Source organism: Oncorhynchus kisutch, linkage group LG14 (assembly GCF_002021735.2).
Source record: "Oncorhynchus kisutch isolate 150728-3 linkage group LG14, Okis_V2, whole genome shotgun sequence".
NCBI lineage: Eukaryota > Metazoa > Chordata > Actinopteri > Salmoniformes > Salmonidae > Oncorhynchus > Oncorhynchus kisutch.
Window position 1 is genome coordinate 62,433,616 of NC_034187.2, and position 24,612 is coordinate 62,458,227.

Consider the following 24,612-nt stretch of genomic DNA (forward strand, 5'->3'; position numbering starts at 1 on the left):
GCCATTATACCTGCTCAGTCAGCCAATAGTATTGATGCTTTCTGCCCATGGAGAGGCCCAATAGCAGGCTATGTAGATAGCAGGGCGGGTGGCCCGCATGACACCAGTGTACTGTGGGGTCAGTAATTATTGGCACCCTTGGTAAAGATGAGCATCAAAAACTGTATAAAATAATAATACAAATATTGAGCTATACTGTATGCTCAAATTGTATTGTATATTAATACAATTGTTCAGAGACAAGAGAAAGAGATTTTGCTTCAAGCGGCATTCAGCAGCTGAAACAACCACAAAGTGTACTCCATGCCAGCTGAGTGATGAGCCTGGAGAAACGTAACCACGCTCAAATTCATAGACAGAGCTATGGATGCAAGGACTAACCATCCATGATACCACTTTTATAGTTTTAACCATGTTTTGAGGCTGTTTACAAAATTTACTTCATTTAAATTGTTTACAAACATTGGAGAAAAAACAAGCTGATATTTTGGGTTCTGATGGGTTACAACAGTTGAACCAAGCTCATGAAGCATTTAGAAGTTATTTTCTTCAAGAATCAAATGGGTATATACAGTGCCTTGCGAAAGTATTCGGCCCCCTTGAACTTTGCGACCTTTTGCCACATTTCAGGTTTCAAACATAAAGATATAAAACTGTATTTTTTTGTGAAGAATCAACAACAAGTGGGGCACAATCATGAAGTGGAACGACATTTATTGGATATTTCAAACTTTTTTAACAAATCAAAAACTGAAAAATTGGGCGTGCAAAATTATTCAGCCCCTTTACTTTCAGTGCAGCAAACTCTCTCCAGAAGTTCAGTGAGGATCTCTGAATGATCCAATGTTGACCTAAATGACTAATGATGATAAATACAATCCACCTGTGTGTAATCAAGTCTCCGTATAAATGCACCTGCACTGTGATAGTCTCAGAGGTCCGTTAAAAGCGCAGAGAGCATCATGAAGAACAAGGAACACACCAGGCAGGTCCGAGATACTGTTGTGAAGAAGTTTAAAGCCGGATTTGGATACAAAAATATTTCCCAAGCTTTAAACATCCCAAGGAGCACTGTGCAAGCGATAATATTGAAATGGAAGGAGTATCAGACCACTGCAAATCTACCAAGACCTGGCCGTCCCTCTAAACTTTCAGCTCATACAAGGAGAAGACTGATCAGAGATGCAGCCAAGAGGCCCATGATCACTCTGGATGAACTGCAGAGGTCTACAGCTGAGGTGGGAGACTCTGTCCATAGGACAACAATCAGTCGTATATTGCACAAATCTGGCCTTTATGGAAGAGTGGCAAGAAGAAAGCCATTTCTTAAAGATATCCATAATAAGTGTTGTTTATAGTTTGCCACAAGCCACCTGGGAGACACACCAAACATGTGGAAGAAGGTGCTCTGGTCAGATGAAACCAAAATTGAACTTTTTGGCAACAATGCAAAACGTTATGTTTGGCGTAAAAGCAACACACCTCATCACCCTGAACAGCCATCCCCACTGTCAAACATGGTGGTGGCAGCATCATGGTTTGGGCCTGCTTTTCTTCAGCAGGGACAGGGAAGATGGTTAAAATTGATGGGAAGATGGATGGAGCCAAATACAGGACCATTCTGGAAGAAAACCTGATGGAGTCTGCAAAAGACCTGAGACTGGGACGGAGATTTGTCTTCCAACAAGACAATGATCCAAAACATAAAGCAAAATCTACAATGGAATGGTTCAAAAATAAACATATCCAGGTGTTAGAATGGCCAAGTCAAAGTCCAGATCTGAAAGAACTGAAAACTGCTGTTCACAAATGCTCTCCATCCAACCTCACTGAGCTCGAGCTGTTTTGCAAGGAGGAATGGGAAAAAATTTCAGTCTCTCGATGTGCAAAACTGATAGAGACATACCCCAAGCGACTTACAGCTGTAATCGCAGCAAAAGGTGGCGCTACAAAGTATTAACTTAAGGGGGCTGAATAATTTTGCACGCCCAATTTTTCAGTTTTTGATTTGTTAAAAAAGTTTGAAATATCCAATAAATGTCGTTCCACTTCATGATTGTGTCCCACTTCTTGTTGATTCTTCACAAAAAAATACAGTTTTATATCTTTATGTTTGAAGCCTGAAATGTGGAAAAAGGTCGCAAAGTTCAAGGGGGCCGAATACTTTCGCAAGGCACTGTATCTAATTCATACGTCTAAAAATGAATGTATCCCCTTTAACAAGTAATAAAAAATACATTTGATAAAAGACAGGGGTCAAAATGATTGGCTCCCCTGTTTGTAATACTTTAGCGCCCTCACCCTCCGAGGATAACGACACAGCCTTCTTGTTTTATGAGATTGAAGAACACAAAAGGTTTTTGGCTAAAACGATCTGAAAAGCTTATGTATTGAGGGTCTAAGACCAATCACAATGTATTCTCCAACCTCATAAAACATTTAGAACAAGGCTCAGTGTTGTTGTCCTCACAAGGGGAGGGTGCTGGAGTATTACAAACAGGGGAGCCAATAACCTGAGCAATTCCATTAGTATAAAATAATCAAATTTTTTCATTACTTTTTTGCATACAATATAGCTCAGTATTTGTATTATTTATTTTATAGTATTTTTTGCTGTCAATCTTTATCATAGGTGCAGATAATTATGTTAATTCATTATTATTATATACACTGAGTATACCAAACATTAGGAACACCTTCCTAATTTTGAGTTGTCCCTCCCCCTCACCCCCACAGATTTGTTAAGTTGGCCGGATGTCCTTTGGTTGGTGGACCAGTCTTGATACACATGGGAAACGGTTGAATGTGAAAACCCCGGCACCTACTATCATACAAAGGCGCTGAAATGTTTTGTCTTGTGGATTTAACAAGTGACATCAAAGGAGATCATAGCTTTCACCTGGATTCACCTGGTCAGTCTATGTCATGGAAAGAGTAGGTCCGAATGTTTTGTATATAAAGAACTACATGGCACATAAACTAGTAATTGGTTTGTAGAGAACATGTTGAAGCACAAAACAGTGTAAAAATATGAATATGAATATGAAACACTACTGAAAAAGGTCACTCATAGAACTTACCAAATGATTATGTTTGTTGAGGCTCACTAGACCAGAATGAATCACGATGAACATGTTAAGGTAGAAGTAATGCAGTGCAGCCTGTTTACATGGCTACTTAGTCCCCCTCTATACCCCACACTGAAACAACACTAATAAAGGAAGGTACCAGACATGCAAATACACCTTACATTACTACTCTGTAATTGGCTGGTGAATCGAATATCTTCTTCCCCGCCAAGGCATTAGAGAAAGTGACTGATATAGATTATCATATCAGTGTGTGTGTATGTGTGTGTACTCTGTTCTGTAGTAGCTAGGTTGTTGTTGCTCTGCTGCTGCCTAAAGGGGGTAATCAGTTCCTAATGGTCCCTAGCTCTATGGCTGACTCCCTCACTCCCCATTCAATAATAAGGCCCTAAGCAAACAGGAAGGCTTAAAGACCCTTTCTGTTTCTGCCACTTTCCCGGTTTTTCCATTGTTGGAAAAGTCCACAATTAAATATTCATGGGTTGCTACAATATGGTAATGTGAAGAAGTCACTGTAGATCCCCTAAAGCTCTGTCAGGTTGGATGGAGAGTGTCACTGCACAGCTATTTTCAGGTCTCTCCAGAGATGTTCGATCGGGTTCGTGTTCAGGCTCTGGCTGGACCATTCAAGGACATTCAGAGACATGTCCCAAAGCCATTCCTGTGTTGTCTTGGCTGTGTGATTAGGGTTGTTGTCCTGTTAGAAGGTGAACCTTCACCAGTCTGAGGTCCTGAGTGCTCAGGAGCAGGTTTTCATCAAGGATCTCTCTGTACTTTGCTCCGTTCATTTTTCCCTCGATCCTGACTAGCCTCCCAGTCCCTGCCGCTGAAAAACATCCCCACAGCATGATGCTGCCACCACCATGCTGCATTGAAGGGATGGTGCGAGGTTTCTTCCAGACGTGACGCTTGGCATTCAGGCCAAAGAGTTCAATCTTGGTTTCATCAGACCAGAGAATCTTGTTCCTAATGGTTAGAGTCCTTTAGGTAGCTTTTGGCAAACTCCAAGCAGGCTGTCATTTGACTTTTACTGAGAAGTGGGTTCCGTCTGGCCATTCTACCATAAAGGCCTGATTGGTGGAGTGCTGCAGAGATGGTTGTCCTTCTGGAAGGTTCTCCCATCTCTACAGAAGAAATCTAGAGCTCTGTAAGAGTGACCATCAGGTTCTTGGTTACCTCCCTGGCCAGGGCCCTTCTCCCCCGATTGCTCAGTTTGGCCGGGCGGACAGCTTTAGGAAGAGTTTTGGTGGTTCCAAACTTCTTCCATTTAAGAATAGAGGCCACTGTATTCTTCGGGAATTTCAATGCTGTAGAATTTTTTGGGTACCCTTCCCCAGATCTGTGCCTCGACACAATCCTGTCTCGGATTTTTACATACAATTACTTCGACCTCATGTCTTTGGTTTTTGCTCTGACATGCATTGTCAACTGTGGGACCTTATTGACAGGTGTGATATTGACAGGTGTGTGCCTTTCCAAATCATGCCCAATCAAGTTGTAGAAACATCTCAAGGATGATCAATGGAAACAGAATGCACCTGAGCTCAATTTCGACTCTCATAGCAAAGGGTCTGAATACTTACAGTATGTAAATAAGGTACTTCTGTTTTTTATATTTTATAAATTAAAAAACGGTTTTCGCTTTGTCATTATGGGGTAGATTAATGAGGCCATTTAAAAAAATATTTAATACGTTTTAGAATAAGGCTGTAACGTAACAAAATGTGGAAAAAGTCAAGGGGTCTGAAAACCTTCCGAACGCGCTGTAGCCAGTAAACTATTGGAAGTCCGATTCCCTGGCAATGTCCAAGACAGTGGATAGAAAGGGCTACACTTTAAACCCAATTCAGAGATACGGTCATTGTGTTCTGCCAGCAGCATACCACACTGCATCCCATTGCTGGCTTGCCACTGAAGCTAAGCAAGGTTGTTCCCTGGATGGGAGACCAGATGCTGCTGGAAGTGGTGTTGGGGGGCCAGTAGGAAGCACTCTTTCCTCTTGTCTAAAAAAAAAGATCCCAATGCCCCAGTGCAATGATTGGGGACATTGCCCTGTCACTAAAGATCCCATGGCATTTATCGTAAGAGTAGGGGTGTTAACCCTGGTGTCCTGGCTAAATTCCCAATCTGGCCCTCATACAATTATGGCCACCGAATTAGAGGTTGACCGATTAATCGGAATGGCCGATTAATTAGGGACGATTTCAAGTTTTCATAACAATCGGAAATCGGTATTTTTGGACACCGATTTTTTTTACACCTTTATTTAATCTTTATTTAACTAGGAAAGTCAGTTAAGGACACATTCTTATTTTCAATGACGGCCTAGGAACGGTGGGTTAACTGCCTTGTTCAGGGGCAGAACGACAGATTTTTACCTTGTCAGCTCGGGGATTCAAGTTAAGCGAATGCAGTAAGCCAAGGTAAGTTGCTAGCTAGTATTAAACTTATCTTATAAAAAACAATCAATCAATCAATCATAATCACTAGTTAACTACACATGGTTGATGATATTACTAGTTTATCTAGCGTGTCCTGCGTTGCATATAATCGATGCGGTGCGTATTCGCGAAAAAGGACTGTCGTTGCTCCAACGTGTACCTAACCATAAACATCAATGCCTTTCTTAAAATCAATACACAGTTGTATATATTTTTAAACCTGCATATTTAGCTAAAATAAATCAAGGTTAGCAGGCAATATTAACCAGGTGAAATTGTGTCACTTCTCTTGCATTCATTGCACACAGAGTCAGTGTATATGCAACAGTTTGAGCTGCCTAATATGCCAGAATTTTACGCAATTATGACATAACATTGCAGGTTGTGCAATGTAACAGGAATATTTAGACAAATATAAAATACAGAACGGTTCCGTATTTAACTGAAAGAATAAACGTCTTAGTTTCCGGATTCGACCATATTAATGACCTAAGGCTCGTATTTCTGTGTGCGATTATGTTATACCTAAGTCTATGATTTGATAGAGCAGTCTGACTGAGCGGTGGTAGGCACCAGCAGGCTCGTAAGCATTCATTCAAACAGCACTTTCGTGCGTTTTGCCAGCAGCTCTTCGCTGTGCTTCAAGCATTGAGCTGTTTATGACTTCAAGCCTATCAACTCCCGAGATTAGACTGGTGTAACCGATATGAAATGGCTAGCTAGTTAGCGGGGTGCGCGCTAATAGAGTTTCAAACGTCACTCGCTCTGAGACTTGGAGTAGTTGTTCCCCTTGCTCTGCAAGGGCCGCGGCTTTTGTGGAGCGATGGGTAACGCTGCTTCGAGGGTGGCTGTTGTCGATGTGTTCCTGGTTCGAGCCCAGGCAGGAGCGAGGAGAGGGACGGAAGCTATACTGTTACACTGGCAATACTAAAGTGCCTATAAGAACATCCAATAGTCAAAGGTTAATGAAATACAAATGATATAGAGAGAAATAGTCCTATAATTCCTATAATAACTACAACCTAAAACTTCTTACCTGGGAATATTGAAGACTCATGTTAAAAGGAACCACCAGCTTTCATATGTTCTCATGTTCTGAGCAAGGAACTTAAACATTAGCTTTCTTACATGGCACATATTGCACTTTTACTTTCTTCTCCAACACTTTGATTTTGCATTATTTAAACCAAATTGAACATGTTTCATTATTTATTTGAGGCTAAATTGATTTTATTGATGTATTATATTAAGTTAAATAAGTGTTTGTTCCGTATTGTTGTAATTGTCATTATTACAAATAAAAAAATTTATTTTTATTTATTAAATCGGCCAATTAATCGGTATCGGCTTTTTTGGGTCCTCCAATAAATCGCTATCGGCGTTGAAAAATCATAATTGGTCGACCTCTACACCTAATCACCCCCAGCTTCCAATTGGCTCATTCACCCCTTCTCCCCTGTAACTATTCCCAAGGTCATTGCTGTAACTTATAAGGGTCAAGGGTTAAAATAAAGGGTTAAATATCAGGGTTAAATAAAAAAAAAATAGAATGGTACAAGAATGAACAAATTGTGAGGATGAGTTATTGATTTTGTTGACACATAGTTGCTCAGCAATGATATCTTGGGGCAAAGTGACTTCTGTCATTATCTATCATTAGGAACACTGTCGAGACATCAGGACAAATAGTCTCTCACTAACCCAATTAGACCTCACCTAAACTAAGCAACAATGGAAAGCAAACAAGATATTCCTGATTCAATGGAATTAGAGTAAATAACCGTCAATTTCTTATCTCTTCTAACATGGCCACAACCTGGTAAGACAATTCTATACACCACACTCAAAACACATAAAATACAGTATACATAACCCTAGGCTAACAGTTAGCCAATCATGTGTCTACTGTAAGAGGCTGTAACCATATTATTTGATCCTGAGGGAGAATGCTTCAGAGAAAGTCCATCATTGAGACCATGATAGCTACTCTGATAACACCATTCTAACAGGCTGGGACAAATGAACTGCATTCTTATCGTAGAGGACAGTGTGCACACGGATGCATGCGTGCACACACACACACACACCCCCTCCTGAAGACTGCGATGTGATGATGTGCTCCTCAAAATGACCTAAAATGTTCCTCTGAAAGTAATAGACTAGAAATAAAAGAAGTAGAACCTCTAAGTGTCAGAAGATCTGGGTCCTTTGATGACTCAGACAGAAGTGAGAACAGAAACGCTGAAGATAAAATGTCCTCATCTACTGTGTCACCGTAACAGATGTCTCTCTTTCTGCTAAACCAGGAGACACTAAACTGACTAATGAACACACTCACTAACCTCCAAGAAAAGGCAGTACTGTTCGGCGAACATAAATACACCCTCGCACACACTTAATAAATAAATGAAAGCTGATATTTGAGAGGTGGTTCACAGATGGTGAGCCCCAGAAAGGGAGGGAAGCTCCTCCAAGTCGCTCTGTGGTGTCCCAGGGTGCTTCACACGTCCCCCAGCCACTCCAGTACTGCCTTCTGACAGCTCCCTAAAATAGCCCCGCTGTCTATTATAAATGCAAATAGAAAACATGACTTGAGACAGATGTGGTGGGATTGTGTGGGCTGGTGTGTTAATTGCCAGGTCTAGTGGTTTGGGTTCGTTGGGTTCGGCACCTCCATAGGAACGATGGTGATTGACACTTCTAATTCAAACAGTTCATGCCTCATCACGATCCATGATCATAATGTCTTTGGACGGATCATTTGAGTAGGGACAAGAATACCCATACATTTCAGTGGTTTTACGTCAATGGTAATGCCAAGCATCTCCTACATCGCACAGTGTGTGTGTGTGTGTGTATATGTGTGTGTGTGTTTACTCACCCCACTGTAGAGGTGCCAGCTGCAGGTGCTCGAGGACCAACTGGTTGAGAACTCCCTCCACACTGGCCTCTCCCTGGCGACACACAGACGGGTGAGCTAGGGTTAAGGACTACACACTGGTCTGGAGGGGGCTGGGGCCTCAGTGTCTCTGATGACATTTGCAATTAATAGAGAGAAAGGGTTCACAAGTATTAATGTTAAAACTAAGGTAAAATAGTACAGTGGCATTTTCCCTCCCTTTAACTGGATATGAGACAAGGGCAAATTTCTTTAGTGACAAAACGAGACTGCAGCCACACTCAGCGCAAGCGGTACCAATGCACCAAATCTGGAACAGACAGGAGCCTGAACAGCTTCTACCCCAAGCCATAAGACTGCTAAACAGGTAGTTAAATAGTTAACCAATAGCTACCCGGAATATCTACACTGACCCTTTTTGCACTCTTTTGACTCATCACATCCGCTGCTGTTACTGTTTATTATCTATCCTGTTGCATAGTCACTTTATCCCTACCTATATGTACAGCTGAAGTCGGATGTTTACATACACCGTAGCCGTAGTTCCTGACATTTAATCCTAGTAAAAATTCCCTGTCTTAGGTCAGTTAGGATCACCACTTCATTTTAAGAATGTGAAATGTCAGAATAATAGTAGAGAGAATGATTTATTTCAGCTTTTCTTTCTTTCAGCACATTCCCAGTGGGTCAGAAGTTTACATACACTCAATTAGTATTTGGTAGCATTGCCTTTAAATTGTTTAACTTGGGTCAAATGTTTCAGGTAGCCTTCCACAAGCTTCCCACAATAAGTTGGGTGAATTGTTGGCTCATTCCTCCTGACAGAGCTGGTGTAACTGAGTCAGGTTTGTAGGCCTCCTTGCTCGCACATGCTTTTTCTGTTCTGCCCACAAATTTTCTATGGGATTGAGGTCAGGGCTTTGTGATGGCCACTCCAATATTTTGCCTTTGTCGTCCTTAAGCCATTTTGCCACAACTTTGGAAGTATGCTTGATGTTATTGTCCATTTGGAAGACCCATTTGCGACCAAGCTTTAACTTCCTGACTCATGTCTTGAGATGTTGCTTCAATACATCCACATAATTTTCCTCCCTCATGATGCCATCTATTTTGTGAAGTGCACCAGTCCCTCCTGCAGCAAAGCACCCCCACAACATGATACTGCCACCCCCGTGCTTCATGGTTGGGATGGTGTTATTCGGCTTCCAAGCCTCCCACTTTTTCCTCCAAACATAACGATGGTCATTATGGCCAAACAGTTCTATTTGTCTTTCAACAGACCAGAGGACATTTCTCCAAAAAGTACCATCTTTGTCCCCATGTGCAGTTGCAACCTGTAGTCTGGCTTATTTATGGCCGTTTTGGAGCAGTGGCTTCTTCCTTGCTGAGCGGCCTTTCAGGTTATATTGATATAGGACTCGTTTTACTGTGGATATAGATACTTTTATACCTGTTTCCTCCAGCATCTTCACAAGGTCCTTTGCTGTTGTTCTGGGATTGATTCGCTCTTTTCGCACCAATAACGTTCATCTCTAGGAGACAGAACACGTCTCCTTCCTGAGCGAAATGACGGCTGCGTGGTCACATGGTGTTCATAATTGCGTACTATTGTTTGTACAGATGAACGTGGTACCTTCAGGCGTTTGGAAATTGCTCCCAAGGATGAATCAGACTTGTGGAGGTGTCCAATTGTTATTCTTTATTCTTGGCTGATTTCTTTTGATTTTCCCATGATGTCAAGCAAAGAGGCACTGAGTTTGAAGGAAGGCCTTGAAATACATCCACATGTACACCTCCAATTGACTCAAATGATGTCAATTAGCCTGTCAGAAGCTTCTAAAGCCATGACATAATTTTCTGGAATTTTCCAAGCTGTTTAAAAGGCACAGTAAACTTAGTGTATGTAAACTTCTGACCCACTGGAATTGTGATACAGTGAACTACAAGTGAAATAATCTGGTCTGTAAACAATTGTTGGAAAAATGACTTGTGTCATGCACAAAGTAGATGTCTTAACCGACTTGCCAAATCTATAGTTTGTTAACAAGACATTTGTGGGGTGGTTGAAAAATGAGTTCTAATGGCTCCAACCTCAGTGTGTGTAAACTTCTGACTTCAACTGTAGATACCTCAATTACCTTGTACCCTTGCACATCGGTACTGGTACAACTTGAAACTATAGCCAAGTTATCGTTACTCATTAAACAAATAAAAAATAATCCCCTTTAATTAACCAGGTAGACTAGTTGAGAACAAGGTCTCATTTACAACTGCGACCTGGCCAAGATAAAGCAAAGCAGTGCGACACAAACAACAACACAGAGTTACACATTGAATAAACAAGCGTCCAGTCAATAACACAATAGAAAAAAAAGAAAGTCTATATACATTGTGTATTTATTTATTCCTTCAATTATTATTTTTCTCTCCGCATTGTGAGGAAGGGCCCATAAGTAAGCATTTCACTGATACTCTACACCTGTTGTTTATGAAGCACGTGACAGATAAAATGTGATTTGATAACAAACAAACAAAGTGGCAAATATACACCTGAGAAATATGTGAAGAGAGAGTGAGAGAGAGAGCGATGGAGAGAGAAAAAAGAGATAAAAGAGAGGATTTATGAAGTATGATTCTCCAGTGTAGCTTTAAATTGGCTGCAGCCCAGTGGTTGATAGATAAGCCTGTGGCTCCCTGGTTGCCTAGTGACTCTGTTAGGAGAGCTGAGGGCTCGAGGAGGACAGAGATTCACGGTTGGCTGGCTGGCCATTACTGTCCAGTTCATGTTCTGTTCTATATGTGGAAAAGAAGCTCTCTGTGTAGACTGCCCTAGGCTTGGTGTTAGACAATACCAGACCAGGCTACATACAGTAGAAATACAGGAAGTGCTACTATAACAGTCTTTGGGTCAAAGATCATTGAGACAGTCTTTTTCCTATTTTCCTCTAACCTTATTCCCCAGTGTCATATCGGAATGTTGTGATTAAGAAACATAATATCCATTCACAAATCTCATTCAGGGTGATGCAATGAGAACCCTGAAAAGTAAAACTGCCTTAACAACCCAACGAGTCATAAAGATGCATCTTCTCAACCATTAGTGGAGGGAATAATGGAAATAATTGTCATTATTGTGTAATTGGTCTCATAATAAGAACTGGCATTATCTAAAAACTTCTCACATCTCAGAGAGAAAACACATTGTGTATAAAGCCTATAGAGCAGTCCGCTCCTCAGCCAAGTCATGTCTCAAAACCGCCCACGCTTCCATGTCTTCTAGCCTAGCATGGTTTCTGGGAGCAAAACTGCAACACTGCAAGTCAACCTGTCACTCCAATCTGATTGGTTGGCTAAGAACCCACATTTAGCTCTGCCTGTCGAGTCCTTCTGTTCCTGAACACTCAGTAACACGCATTTATCAGAGAAGAACAACAAGATTATAATTGAGGTTATAATCGTTGAACCTTTCCTTGGTGACATCGTAGGGCTGGCTAGGGAGCTAATGCTGCTAATGCTGAGTACTCAGATAAACAGAGCTGTCATAAAGACATTACGTTGATAATATGTTATGATAAAGAAAACCTGCTCCTCTGGTCCACCACACAGCTGACAGTGTGAATAATGACTGGAATAATACTGTGCTGCTGTAAAACCACATAGTTAGAATGACTAGAATGGACAAAGTAACACCACATAGAGTTAGAATGAATAGAATGGACAAAGTAACACCACATAGAGTTAGAATGAATAGAATGGACAAAGTAACACCACATAGAATTAGAATGACTAGAATGGCCAAAGTAACACCACGTAGAGTGAGAATGACTAGAATGGACGAAGTAACCCCACATAGAATTAGAATGACTAGAATGGACAAAGTAACACCACATAGTTAAAATGACTAGAATGGCCAAAGTAACAGCACATAGTTAGAATGACTAGAATGGACAAAGTAACACCACATAGAGTTAGAATGACTAGAATGGACAAAGTAACACAACATAGAATTAGAATGACTAGAATGGACAAAGTAACACCACATAGTTAGAATGACTAGAATGGACAAAGTAACACCACATAGTTAACATGACTAGAATAGACAAAGTAACACCACATAGTTAGAATGACTAGAATGGACAAAGTAACACCACATAGTTAACATGACTAGAATGGACAAAGTAACACCACATAGAGTTAGAATGACTAGAATGGACAGAGTAACACCACATAGTGTTAACATGATTAGAATGGACAAAGTAACACCACATAGTGTTAACATGACTAGAATGGACAAAGTAACACCACATAGTTAGAATGACTAGAATGGACAAAGTAACACCACATAGTTAGAATGACTAGAATGGACAAAGTAACACCACATAGAGTTAGAATGACTAGAATGGCCAAAGTAACACCACGTAGAGTTAGAATGACTAGAATGGACAAAGTAACACCACATAGAATTAGAATGACTAGAATGGACAATGTAACACCACATAGTTAGAATGACTAGAATGGACAAAGTAACACCACAGTGTTAACATGACTAAAATGGCCAAAGTAACAGCACATAGAGTTAGAATGACTAGAATGGACAAAGTAACACCACATAGAATTACAATGACTAGAATGGCCAAAGTAACACCACGTAGAGTTAGAATGACTAGAATGGACAAAGTAACACCACATAGAATTAGAATGACTAGAATGGCCAAAGTAACACCACATAGTTAGAATGACTAGAATGGACAAAGTAACACCACATAGAATTAGAATGACTAGAATGAACAAAGTAACACCACATAGTGTTAACATGACTAGAATGGCCAAAGTAACAGCACATAGAGTTAAAATGACTAGAATGAGACATTCTGTCTTATTCGTGCCCATCTCAGTGATACATTTACAGTTAATTCCTATAATTTCCAATCTACTATTTTTTCCAGTCTTTTGCCGTTCTCCTTGTCGGAGTGGAGACGTTGTTTGCAGAGTGCACAACCTATGCTACACTTGTGAGAAAAACGTTTATTTCATTCGATTTACGAGTTTTGACAATTTAGTAATTGTCTTTTGTTTGGAGCGCTCCTGTCAATGAGTAAGGACGCGCACCTGATTACACATAGAAGTAGGCCTATAGGCTACCTGGCCTGATTGTACATAGAAGTAGGCCTATAGGCTACCTGGCCTGATTGTACATAGAAGTAGGCCTATAGGTTACCTGGCCTGATTACACATAGAAGTAGGCCTATAGGCTACCTGGCCTGATTGTACATAGAAGTAGGCCTATAGGCTACCTGGCCTGATTACACATAGAAGTAGGCCTATAGGCTACCTGGCCCGATTGTACATAGAAGTAGGCCTATAGGCTACCTGGCCTGATTACACATAGAAGTTGGCCTATAGGCTACCTGGCCTGCTCACAAATGTAGGCATATAAATGTGCACATTTGGGGATCTGATTGTATTTCTGATTGGCTTAATACACAAGCACTATTGAGCTGCGGAGCTTCTCAAAGTCATGTTTTCTTCACCTCAAAAAGCAACCTAACAAAGTCGGTTTTTACATTCATTGAGAAGACAATAATTCCTCAATGTATTTGAAAATAACCACTCAGCTTGAAAGGGAAAAATGTCATGCTCTGTCATAAAATAGGCCTACCTGACTACTTCTTATCCCTTGCGCAAATAGCCTACAGCTGTGTCTGTAGCTCACTGGCGCAGGGAATATTTTATACAATGTTGCTTCAGGCTGGACCCAAGTTAATAGTTCATACAATGTTTCAAGATCGTTGCAGACACGCCATGCATAGCCAATTAGATTTATAGGATATTTTTTTATCAGGATATTTTCCACCTTCAGGCTGCAATGTTTCTATTTGTTAGCTTTATAGGCTATATTTACATAGTAAGCAATGGCAAAATAAGTTACTTTTTAGGTTTGTATCATTTTAATTTGGATATAATTTTGATTAACCGAGGCCTACCGAGTGGAGCAGCAGTCTAAGCCACTGCGTCTCAGTGCAAGAGGCTTCACTACAGTCCCTGGTTCGAATCCAGGCTGTATCACATCCGGCCGTGATTGGGAGTCCCATAGGGCGGTGCACAATTGGCCCAGCGTCGTCCGGGTTTTGGTCGGGGTAGGCCGTCTTTGCGGCTGGTTTCCGGGTTAAGCGAGCAGTGTATCAAGAAGCAGTACGGCTTGGCAGGGTCGTGTTTCTGAGGATGCATGGCTCTCAACCTTTGTCTCTCCCGAGTCTGTACTAGAGTTGCAGCGATGAGACAAGACTTCCAATTTGATATTTAAAAAAATATGACAATGATTGTATGACTGTCACGCAAATCGGTAGAAATGGTAAGATTGGCATTCCACGTGACAAAGTTTGCCGACTCCTCGTGTAGCCTATTACCGGCAACTTCAGGAGAGCAAAGGTGAAAGCCAGTAGGAGCGGGAGGAGGATGGTCAGGACAGGTTATATTTTTTCTTCTCTTGGTTATATCTTGATCTTTGGCTCCCTTTTGAGTCATGTGTCTTATTTCATCAAACAGTGAGCTTAAAGCATCAGTCAAGCCCAATGCATATATAGTTGATTTTATTAAAACACATAGGGTGTGTCTATTGAAAAATACACGTTTTAAAACTTCAATCAATTGGTCGAAAGAACAGACGACTTTCGGTTGGCTAATATATTTTAGTTGTTGTCGTGGACAGCCCTAATAGAGTTAGAATGACTAGACAGACAAAGTAACGCCATAGCGTTAAAATGACTAGAGAGACAAAGTAACACCATTGCGTTAAAATGACTAGACAGACAAAGTAATATCACATAGAGTTAGAATGACTAGAATGGACACACTCCCCTCAGAATTAAAATATGTAGTGAGGAGAGGTGATATGTAGCTGCCTCCTACAAGGCATGGTGTTGAAAGCTGCAGATATGGCACACAAACACTGTGAAATTGAACCAGGTTGGAGGAAACTACAACTCCATTATGACATCTATCCATCCACCAAACTGTCTCCAGGCCTGGCGTGCTTGTGGTTGTGTCCTTGCCGTGTGGACGGATACAGGGACAGGGACAGGAATGGTTGGGGAGTTGGGGTTGTTAACGGGGCTTAGGTGTGTATCGGGGTGGGGGTCTGAGAAGAAGGTAGACTACTCCAAAGGCCAGAACTTGAAGGTACACTCATTCTTTCCTGAGGGGACGTCATGACAGTAACAGGCCTTCTGTTCCTACTCCTCTTCCTCTGGCTGGTTTGTTTCTCTTCAGCCACACTATATTTAGGAGACTGTCGTTATCGGTAGAACTGAAACAGTACAATTCCATAATGAATGAGAGATACTCTATTAATGCTAGGCCAAGTTGCATGGTCTGCTAAGAAGCGAGATAAGGTGTTTCAGCACAGTTCTCTTAAATAAGAAGTAGGATATTAACAATGCATGTTATTATGAATAAATGCCAAGCCAAGGGTGACCCAGATCATATTACGTGATTGTAACCCTTCTGTTCACAGTCCTAGTTTTCTATACTTAAAACCTATTTATTTCCTCAATGTTTCAATGTTTTTCTGATATAACAATTTCAGATAACAAAAAAAAATGATACGTTGTTTGAACAAGTGCTTGGTTGGAAATATAGTGCCTTTCATTCTCCAGCCTCAATAACATAATCACACAGCCCAGTTCTGAGTAGAGCTCTGACATGCACCGCGCTCTGATTTAACAGTACCCTCTGAGAAACAACATTAGTGACATCATCTACTGCAGTCGCTTCTGTACACACGCACCCATCCACACACACACTTTATGTTCTTCTATCCTCGTGGGGACCTAAAAAGTATTTCCATTTAAAATCCTATTTTCCCTAACCCTAAATCTAACCATAACCCAAACTCCTAACCCTAATATTAATCCTAAACCCTTTAAAATAGCTTTTGTCCTCATTGGGACGTGAGAAATGTTCCCACAAGGGATAATTATCCTTGTTTTACTATCCTTGTGGGGACTTTTAGGGATTATCGGTCCCACAAGGATAGAAGACCCCCCCCCCCACACCCACACACACACAGCTGCCAAATTGCTTGCAGATCAAACAAATGCACACAATCACAGCAGTGTTTATGCATTACTAAAATGGAAAATATGATGACAAGTTCAACAGCACAGGGACTCCGATTAATTATTAATTGTACACCTCCTCCCTGTAACAACTTGATAGGCCATTCTAAACAACACTGAGTCTGTGTATTGGTAATAGCCCCCTCATTACCTAAGAGGTTCTGATGGAGTGCCCTGCCTGCATATTGACAAAGGATGTGTCTCAAATGGCACCCTATTCCCTATATAGTGCCCAAGGCTGCATGCACATTTCGCCATACTTTCTCCCATCAGTGCAGTAGAACTGGCACACACCCTAGCCAAAAGACCTCCGGATGTAGCATCCAGATGCCTTCTAATAAGGATCTGTATACATCCAACATCAAAGGATATGATGTTCCAGGTGATGCCCAGGGTGCTGCTGATCATGGAGGCCTGGGCGTGAAGCCTCTCCTCCTCCAGTAGTTTGGGGTTGGTGTAGCGCACGGCCTCCTGGTCCGGCTGGGGCAACGTGTGAAAGTCGAACTTAGCCACCTGGATCGCCATCCTAGAGGGGAGGGAGAGAGAAGAGCGAAGGTTAGACACAGGAGACAGACTTGGGTACAACTTTTTTACATTTTTATTGACCTTTATTTATACAGGTTTTTTCTCATTGAGATAACATTTTCCAAGAGAGAACTGGTCCAATAGCAGCAGGGGGAACAATGTTTTAGAAAAAACTACTTACATACACTAACACAACATTAAACAAAACTATATACACACATACAGTACAACAAAAACATTTTACATTAAAAATACAAAAGTCTTGACTAAAAACAGTGGCCTGAGAAGAATTACACTCTTCTATGATATATACATCGATCAAGTGTTTAAACTCCACCAACGAAACTAGATCATCAAATTTTAAAATGTTCAGGAGAGAATTCCAGGATTACGGTGCTAAGTACACTTAAAAAGATGAGAGAGGCTGTAACTTTCATCATAGGTACACTTCAACTATGACTGACAAAATGAGAAAAGAAATTCCAGAAAATCACATTGTAGGATTTTTAATGAATTTATTTGCAAATTATGGTGGAAAATAAGTATTTGGTCAATAACAAAATTATATCTCAATACTTTGTTATATACCCTTTCTTGGCAATGACAGAGGTCAAACGTTTTCTGTAAGTCTTCACAAGGTTTTCACACACTGTTGCTGGTATTTTGGCCCATTCCTCCATGCAGATCTCCTCTAGAGCAGTGATGTTTTGGGGCTGTTGCTGGGCAACACAGAGTTTCAACTCCCTCCAAAGATTTTCTATGGGGTTGAGATCTGGAGACTGGCTAGGCCACTCCAGGACCTTGAAATGCTTCTTACGAAGCCACTCCTTCGTTGCCCAGGCGGTGTGTTTGGGATCGTTGTCATGCTGAAAGACCCAGCCACGTTTCATCTTCATTGCCCTTGCTGATGGAAGGAGGTTTTCACTCAAAATCTCACGATACATGACCCCATTCATTCAGTCGTTCTGGTCCCTTTGCAGAAAAACAGCCCCAAAGCATGATGTTTCCACCCCCATGCTTCACAGTAGGTATGGTGTTCTTTGGATGCAACTCAGCATTCCTCCAAACACGACGAGTTGAGTTTTAACCAAAAAGTTATATTTTGGTTTCATCTGACCATATGACATTCTCCCAATCTTCTTCTGGATCATCCAAATGCTCTCTAGCAAACTTCAGACGGGCCTGGACATGTACTGGCTTAAGCAGGGGGACACGTCTGGCACTGCAGGATTTGAGTCCCTGGCGGCGTAGTCTGTTACTGATGGTAGGCGTTTGTTATTATAATCATTTTGACCCCACGGGGTGAGATCTTGCGTGGAGCCCCAGATCGAGGGAGATTATCAGTGGTCTTGTATGTCTTCCATTTCCTAATAATTGCTCCCACAGTTGATTTCTTCAAACCAAGCTGCTTACCTATTGCAGATTCAGTCTTCCCAGCCTGGTGCAGGTCTACAATTTTGTTTCTGGTGTCCTTTGACAGCTCTTTGGTCTTGGCCATAGTGGAGTTTGGAGTGTGACTGTTTGAGGTTGTGGACAGCTGTCTTTTATACTGATAACAAGTTCAAACTTGTGCCATTAATACAGGTAACGAGTGGAGGACAGAGGAGCCTCCTACAATGTGATTTTCTGGATTTCTTTCTCATTTTGTCTGTCATAGTTGAAGTGTACCTATGATGAAAATTACAGGCCTCATCTTTTTAAGTGGGAGAACTTGCACAATTGGTGGCTGACTAAATACTTTTTTGCCCCACTATAACTAAAACTATTTCTACCATGACCTGTTCTAATATTTGGTACTGTTAGAAGCAAATGAGAATGGGACAGTAATTGATATTTATTTTCCGACCTGACTAAAAAAGAACAGAGATAAAATGGCATTTTACCTAATATGGCCTTATAAATCAGTGTATCCCAGTGTTAAAGGCTACTCAAGGTCAATGACGACCAGCCAACAGCGCAACACAATGATGTGTTAAACGTTTCTGATTTGTAATGAACCTGAGGGCTGCATGACACACTGAATGAAGTGCTCTCAGGGTAGTGAGATAACATCACTAAAATCTAAAAGCCTCAAAAGAAAAACAAGCCTGATGCCGGTAATAAAAACCTATTTTCAGCTTTAGCTTCCTTATCAAGTTCTCTACATGCACAGTGAAGCTCAGCTTATCATCAACCCACACACCCAAATATTTGTACACTTTAACATGCTCTATAGTATGCCCAGCCAATGTAGCAATGACATGATTAGTAACATGCCTGGCATTTGTTTTACCTGAATTTAGAACCAGCTTTAAAATCATACAGATTCTTTTGTATGATGTTAAATGTTCTTTGGGCATTTTCAAAAGCTAAAGATAAACTACTACCACTTGAATAAAGAACAGTATCATCTGCATAAAAATGAACATCCTCTGTTTCAATAAGATCCCCAATGTTGTTGATATACAAAATGAACAACAGTGGGCCTAAAATAAAACCTTGCGGAACACCTGAACGCCATTACACATTGTGTACGATTTGATAGGTAACTTATAAACCAATCTAGAGCATGACCAGTAATTCCACAACATTTTAACCTTTGCACTAATACATCATGGTCCACGGTGTCAAAAGCCTTCGGCAAATCAATAAAGACAGACACACAATGTAACTTCTTATCAAGAGCACAGTGGATGTCATTTAAAACCTTCAATGTTGCTGAAACAGTGCTGTGGCCAGACCTAAAACCTGATTGCATTCATTTGAAGATGTTTTCTTGGAAGTAGGTCTTTAGCTGTCTACTAACTAAGGACTCCAGTACCTTTGACAGTACAGACAATTTTGATATGGGTCGACAGTTGTCAAGTAGCAAAGGATCTCCACCTTTCAGGAGAGGCAGTACAAAAGCAGATTTCCATAACTTGGAGATTTCCTTAACATCAAGCGTGAGGTTAAAAATACATGTTAAGGGGGAGCAATGATGTCTGCAGCTAGGTGTAGGAAGCGGGGGTCTAGTTCATCAGGGCCAGGGGATTTTTGTCCAGTGCTTTACACACTTCTGAAACAGAGAAGGACGAAAAGGAGAACCTGGTGAAGGAGTGCACAGGGGTGTCAGGTAAATTCATAGGGGGCTCAATTATAAATTCGACCTTTTCAAATAAACTGCCTGCATCTAAAAAAAAATGCTGATTCAAGTCTTTCCGAATGGGGGTTCTCTCAGTTACAATCCGTGTGTCTACCAACAATTGTTTGGGAAGCTGTGTATCTTTTTCGCACTCCAAACCATTCACAACTTGCCAAAATTTGGATGGATTATTTAAATGATGTGAAGTAGATTCCAGGTAGAGGTCTGCTTTCAATTTACGGATCATAGCCACACCCATATTTCGAAGAACCAGTCCTTCTTGCTTTAGCCCACATAGCATTTCATTCCCTTATGATTTTTTTTTTACTGAGCCATCCTCAAGGGGAGGAAGAAAGGAGATCGAAGGTTAAAACACAGGAGAGAGAGACTTGGGTGCTACTGAGCCATCCTAGAGGGAAGGGAGAGAGGAGAGTGAAGGTTAAAACACAGGAGAGAGAGACTTGGGTGCTCCTGAGCCATCCTAGAGGGAAGGGAGAGAGGAGAGTGAAGGTTAAACACAGGAGAGAGAGACTTGGGTGCTACTGAGCCATCCTAGAGGGAAGGGAGAGAGGAGAGTGAAGGTTAAAACACAGGAGAGAGAGACTTGGGTGCTACGGAGTCATTCTAGAGAGGCAGAGCAGAGGAGAGTGAAGGTTAAACACAGGAGAGAGAGACTTGGGTGCTACTGAGCCATCCTAGAGGGAAGGGAGAGAGGAGAGTGAAGGTTAAACACAGGAGAGAGAGACTTGGGTGCTACTGAGCCATCCTAGAGGGAAGGGAGAGAGGAGAGTGAAGGTTAAACACAGGAGAGAGAGACTTGGGTGCTACTGAGCCATCCTAGAGAGGCAGAGCAGAGGAGAGTGAAGGTTAAACACAGGACACAGATACTTGGGTGCTACTGAGCCATCCTAGAGAGGCAGAGCAGAGGAGAGTGAAGGTTAGACACACAGGAGACAGACCTCCAACAGCACTGCCCCACTAAGAGAAAAAGTTAACATAATCCATAGCTGTCTATTGCTGCTTTCCATGTTGTCTGTAGCTTGTGAAGTGTGGAAACACTTTGTTGCTTTAATGGGTTTTGTCTTATTGCTTTTTGTGAAATATTGCTCTGTCTACATGCTATGTTTTGCTTGTCCTATGTTGCTCTGCGTGTATGCTATGTTTTGCTTGTCCTATGTTGCTCTGCGTGTATGCTATGTTTTGCTTGTCCTATGTTGCTCTGCGTGTATGCTATGTTTTGCTTGTCCTATGTTGCTCTGCGTGTATGCTATGTTTTGCTTGTCCTATGTTGCTCTGCGTGTATGCTATGTTTTGCTTGTCCTATGTTGCTCTGCGTGTATGCTATGTTTTGCTTGTCTTATGTTGCTCTGCGTGTATGCTATGTTTTGCTTGTCTTATGTTGCTCTGCGTGTATGCTATGTTTTGCTTGTCCTATGTTGCTCTGCGTGTATGCTATGTTTTGCTTGTCCTATGTTGCTCTGCGTGTATGCTATGTTTTGCTTGTCCTATGTTGCTCTGCGTGTATGCTATGTTTTGCTTGTCCTATGTTGCTCTGCGTGTATGCTATGTCTTGCTTGTCCTATGTTGCTCTGCGTGTATGCTATGTCTTGCTTGTCCTATGTTGCTCTGCGTGTATGCTATGTCTTGCTTGTCCTATGTTGCTCTGCGTGTGCTCACTGCTCATTGATTGTCTGTAATGTAATTGTTTTTAAAAACCTGCCCAGGGACTGCGGTTGAAAATTAGCCGGTTGGCTAAAACCGGCACTTTTACTGAAACGTTGATTATTGTGCACTGTCCCTGTACAAATAAATATGAACTCAGACTCAAAAGCGGTAGCACTTGATTCAACAACACCGTAAGCACTACGCAAGTGTTTTTGTTTGCAAATAACTGGTCTTACTCTGTGCTAGAAACTTGGCTAAGTATTTCCGCAGGCAGTCACACACTGTAAATAAGTATCCTAACGTCTAAACTTTAATCACAGAAGGACATATTGGTCAGATGATCAGATCAAATCATTTGAGATGTGGGTTTGTTGACATTTTAAAAGCCAGTCTCCCTCTGAAACCGTGAATATGATCAGATATAAAGAAACTAAACTAAACTATTAGAGATTCACTGATAGTGTAGCCACAGGCAACACATTTCAGTTCACCATTCAAAATATAGCATTAAACCAAATCAAGAAAGGTAAATAGGCGGATCAATCCATTCCATTCCCACTAAATATAAAGATGATCAAAGGGCAAGAGACCACAGAAGCACTCAATGCAAACATACTGTATGGCTTTGACAAGACATGTAGGTGTCAGTTGTTGTGGTCAGCAGTTTAGAATGGCAACCTGCACTTACACAATTACACCGGTCTATCTATCTACTGCTATCTACTGCTTGTCAAGTGTTTGTTGAAGTTGGTGTGCTCATCTCTAATGCCATCCATCCACCCTGATCCTGCTACTGTCCTGTCCAGTCTACTGACCAGCCCTGGTCACTGATAAATTATTTATCCAGTTAGACCAAACACCCTGAGGCTCCAAGCTTCCTGTTCCACAGTGTGTGTGTGTGTGTTCAGGTTCATATCCTAACAGGCGGCAGAGAGAACGTGTTCATAGCCTGCGGTTAGGGTAACAGAGACACATCCGGGATTCATAGTTCTGTATGCCTCTCTAATGAAATACTAACAAACTTCTTACTAATTACCGGGCGCTACATTTATGCCTTCCATTCTAAGAGAAGAGATAAAAGTGCCAATTGGATGCAGCCAGTACAGTCTATCACAGTGACAAGGCACCATGTGGGTGAAACAGGAAGGAGGTGGATGAAGACAACTGGAAGAGAGAGATAGGCGGAGAGGGATGCAGAAAAAGAGAGGTGAACATTTCTACTCCTCAGGCCTGTGTGAAGCGATGGAGATGGCATCAGATTCCCACTCTGTTTCTGCTGTCTTAGCCAATAGCCACTTCCCCTGCTGGCCTGCCACAGCCAATAAGAGCCCACGGAAGGAGACGACACCCTGCCCTGCACCGGGTTGGCCACCTGTGGACCTTACAGAGGAGTAACTCAAGGCTAGCCTGGTCTCAGATCTCTTTCTGCTGCCTTGCATATTACTATCCACTCAAACAGATAAGGCACATTATGAAGCAGTAGGGAAGTCAAATCCTCTCTGCATGCATACTGGTGTCTGTTTACCATTCCAATAACTCTGTGAAGTAAGTGTTAAAATAATGCATTACACCTGATTATCTCCCTAGCAGAATGAGACTTCATCCGTCTTGGATCTTTCTTTATTTTATTTCATTCATCTAACGGTCTCTTAAACTGTTTCATAACATCCTAGATTTGAAATGAATATATTAAACCAATATAAAACCATCTTATTTCCGGCCTGTGTGTAATTAATGGTGATGAATGTGGTATTAAATGAAGAGGGTTTGGTAGAGGATTGATTCCCCCAGCAAAGTGAGAGTGATGATGGTGTCCCGGGGAACAGTCAATCACAGAGAAACAGCTGCAGGGCCCAGGTTTTTATCACAACCTAAATCTTTATGACAATGTATAACTAGTGACTGTTTGTCTCTCTCCTTCTCTCCATCTTTCTTACCTTTTCTCCTCAGGCTCTCGCAGGCACTAACGGCATGCACACACGCACGCACACACACACTGTTGTTACGACTAATAAATAGTCTTCTCTCCAGGTATAAAACAGAGAGCCAGACACTAGAACACTCCCTTTCCCACAGCAGGTAAATGGAATAGAACCGTCCATTTGACAGACTTTTACCATCATTCCTCTGTAGGCTGAGACAAACAGCAGTACCATGGCTTTCAGGAGGGCACCTGACTGCAAACATTTATCTCCATAGGACAGTGGTCACCACCCTTTCTTCTGCGATCGACTGGTTGATCTCCAAGGCATTCCTAGTCGATCGCCAAACATCTCTGTAAAAAGCCCGCCAATAAAGTCTTGCATTCCAAAATGTTTGTGGTAGGTGCACTTGATTTAGCTGCCCTACGCGCCGAGTAGTCCAAGTGTTCCCATTATGAACCATGTCATGTGTCTGAAGGTACAACTCTGCCTACCCTGTGGGCCTGGAGAGCAAATCAAGTGCACCTATAGGCATACCACTGGCCAATCAGGTAGCTCAGATCACTGTGGCAACAGCTTCGACGAGCCCACAGCGAAGTTGATTGTCGACTACTGTGTGAGATTTCAAAACCATGACTAGAGAGAGACTGTCAATGAATACAGCAAAGAGATGAGTGAGTTCATGGTAAGGATTTCATTCAGCACTGTCAACACGACATAAAACAACCCTCTGCCTATCAACTCAAGCTACAAAGTGTGTCCATAGACTTGCGTTGTTATTAGCGGCTTGTGTCTTTGGACTATTTCACGCTGTCTGGTCATACGAGTAACAACATGAGTCAGAGTTTCAC

General features: G+C 41.6%; 1 protein-coding gene across 2 annotated transcripts in view; it reads right to left on the reverse strand.

Annotated features, from left to right (window-relative positions):
* LOC109903521 (trafficking protein particle complex subunit 9-like) overlaps nucleotides 1-24,612 on the reverse strand; it is a 333,691-nt gene that overhangs the window by 71,945 nt on the left and 237,134 nt on the right. For both annotated transcript variants that reach the window (XM_031788712.1, XM_020500289.2), the window contains 2 exons: nucleotides 16,919-17,072; nucleotides 8,412-8,502 (listed from right to left, as the gene is read on the reverse strand). In XM_031788712.1, coding sequence (XP_031644572.1) covers nucleotides 8,412-8,502; nucleotides 16,919-17,072 — 245 coding nt within the window. The remainder of the gene's footprint in view (nucleotides 1-8,411; nucleotides 8,503-16,918; nucleotides 17,073-24,612) is intronic.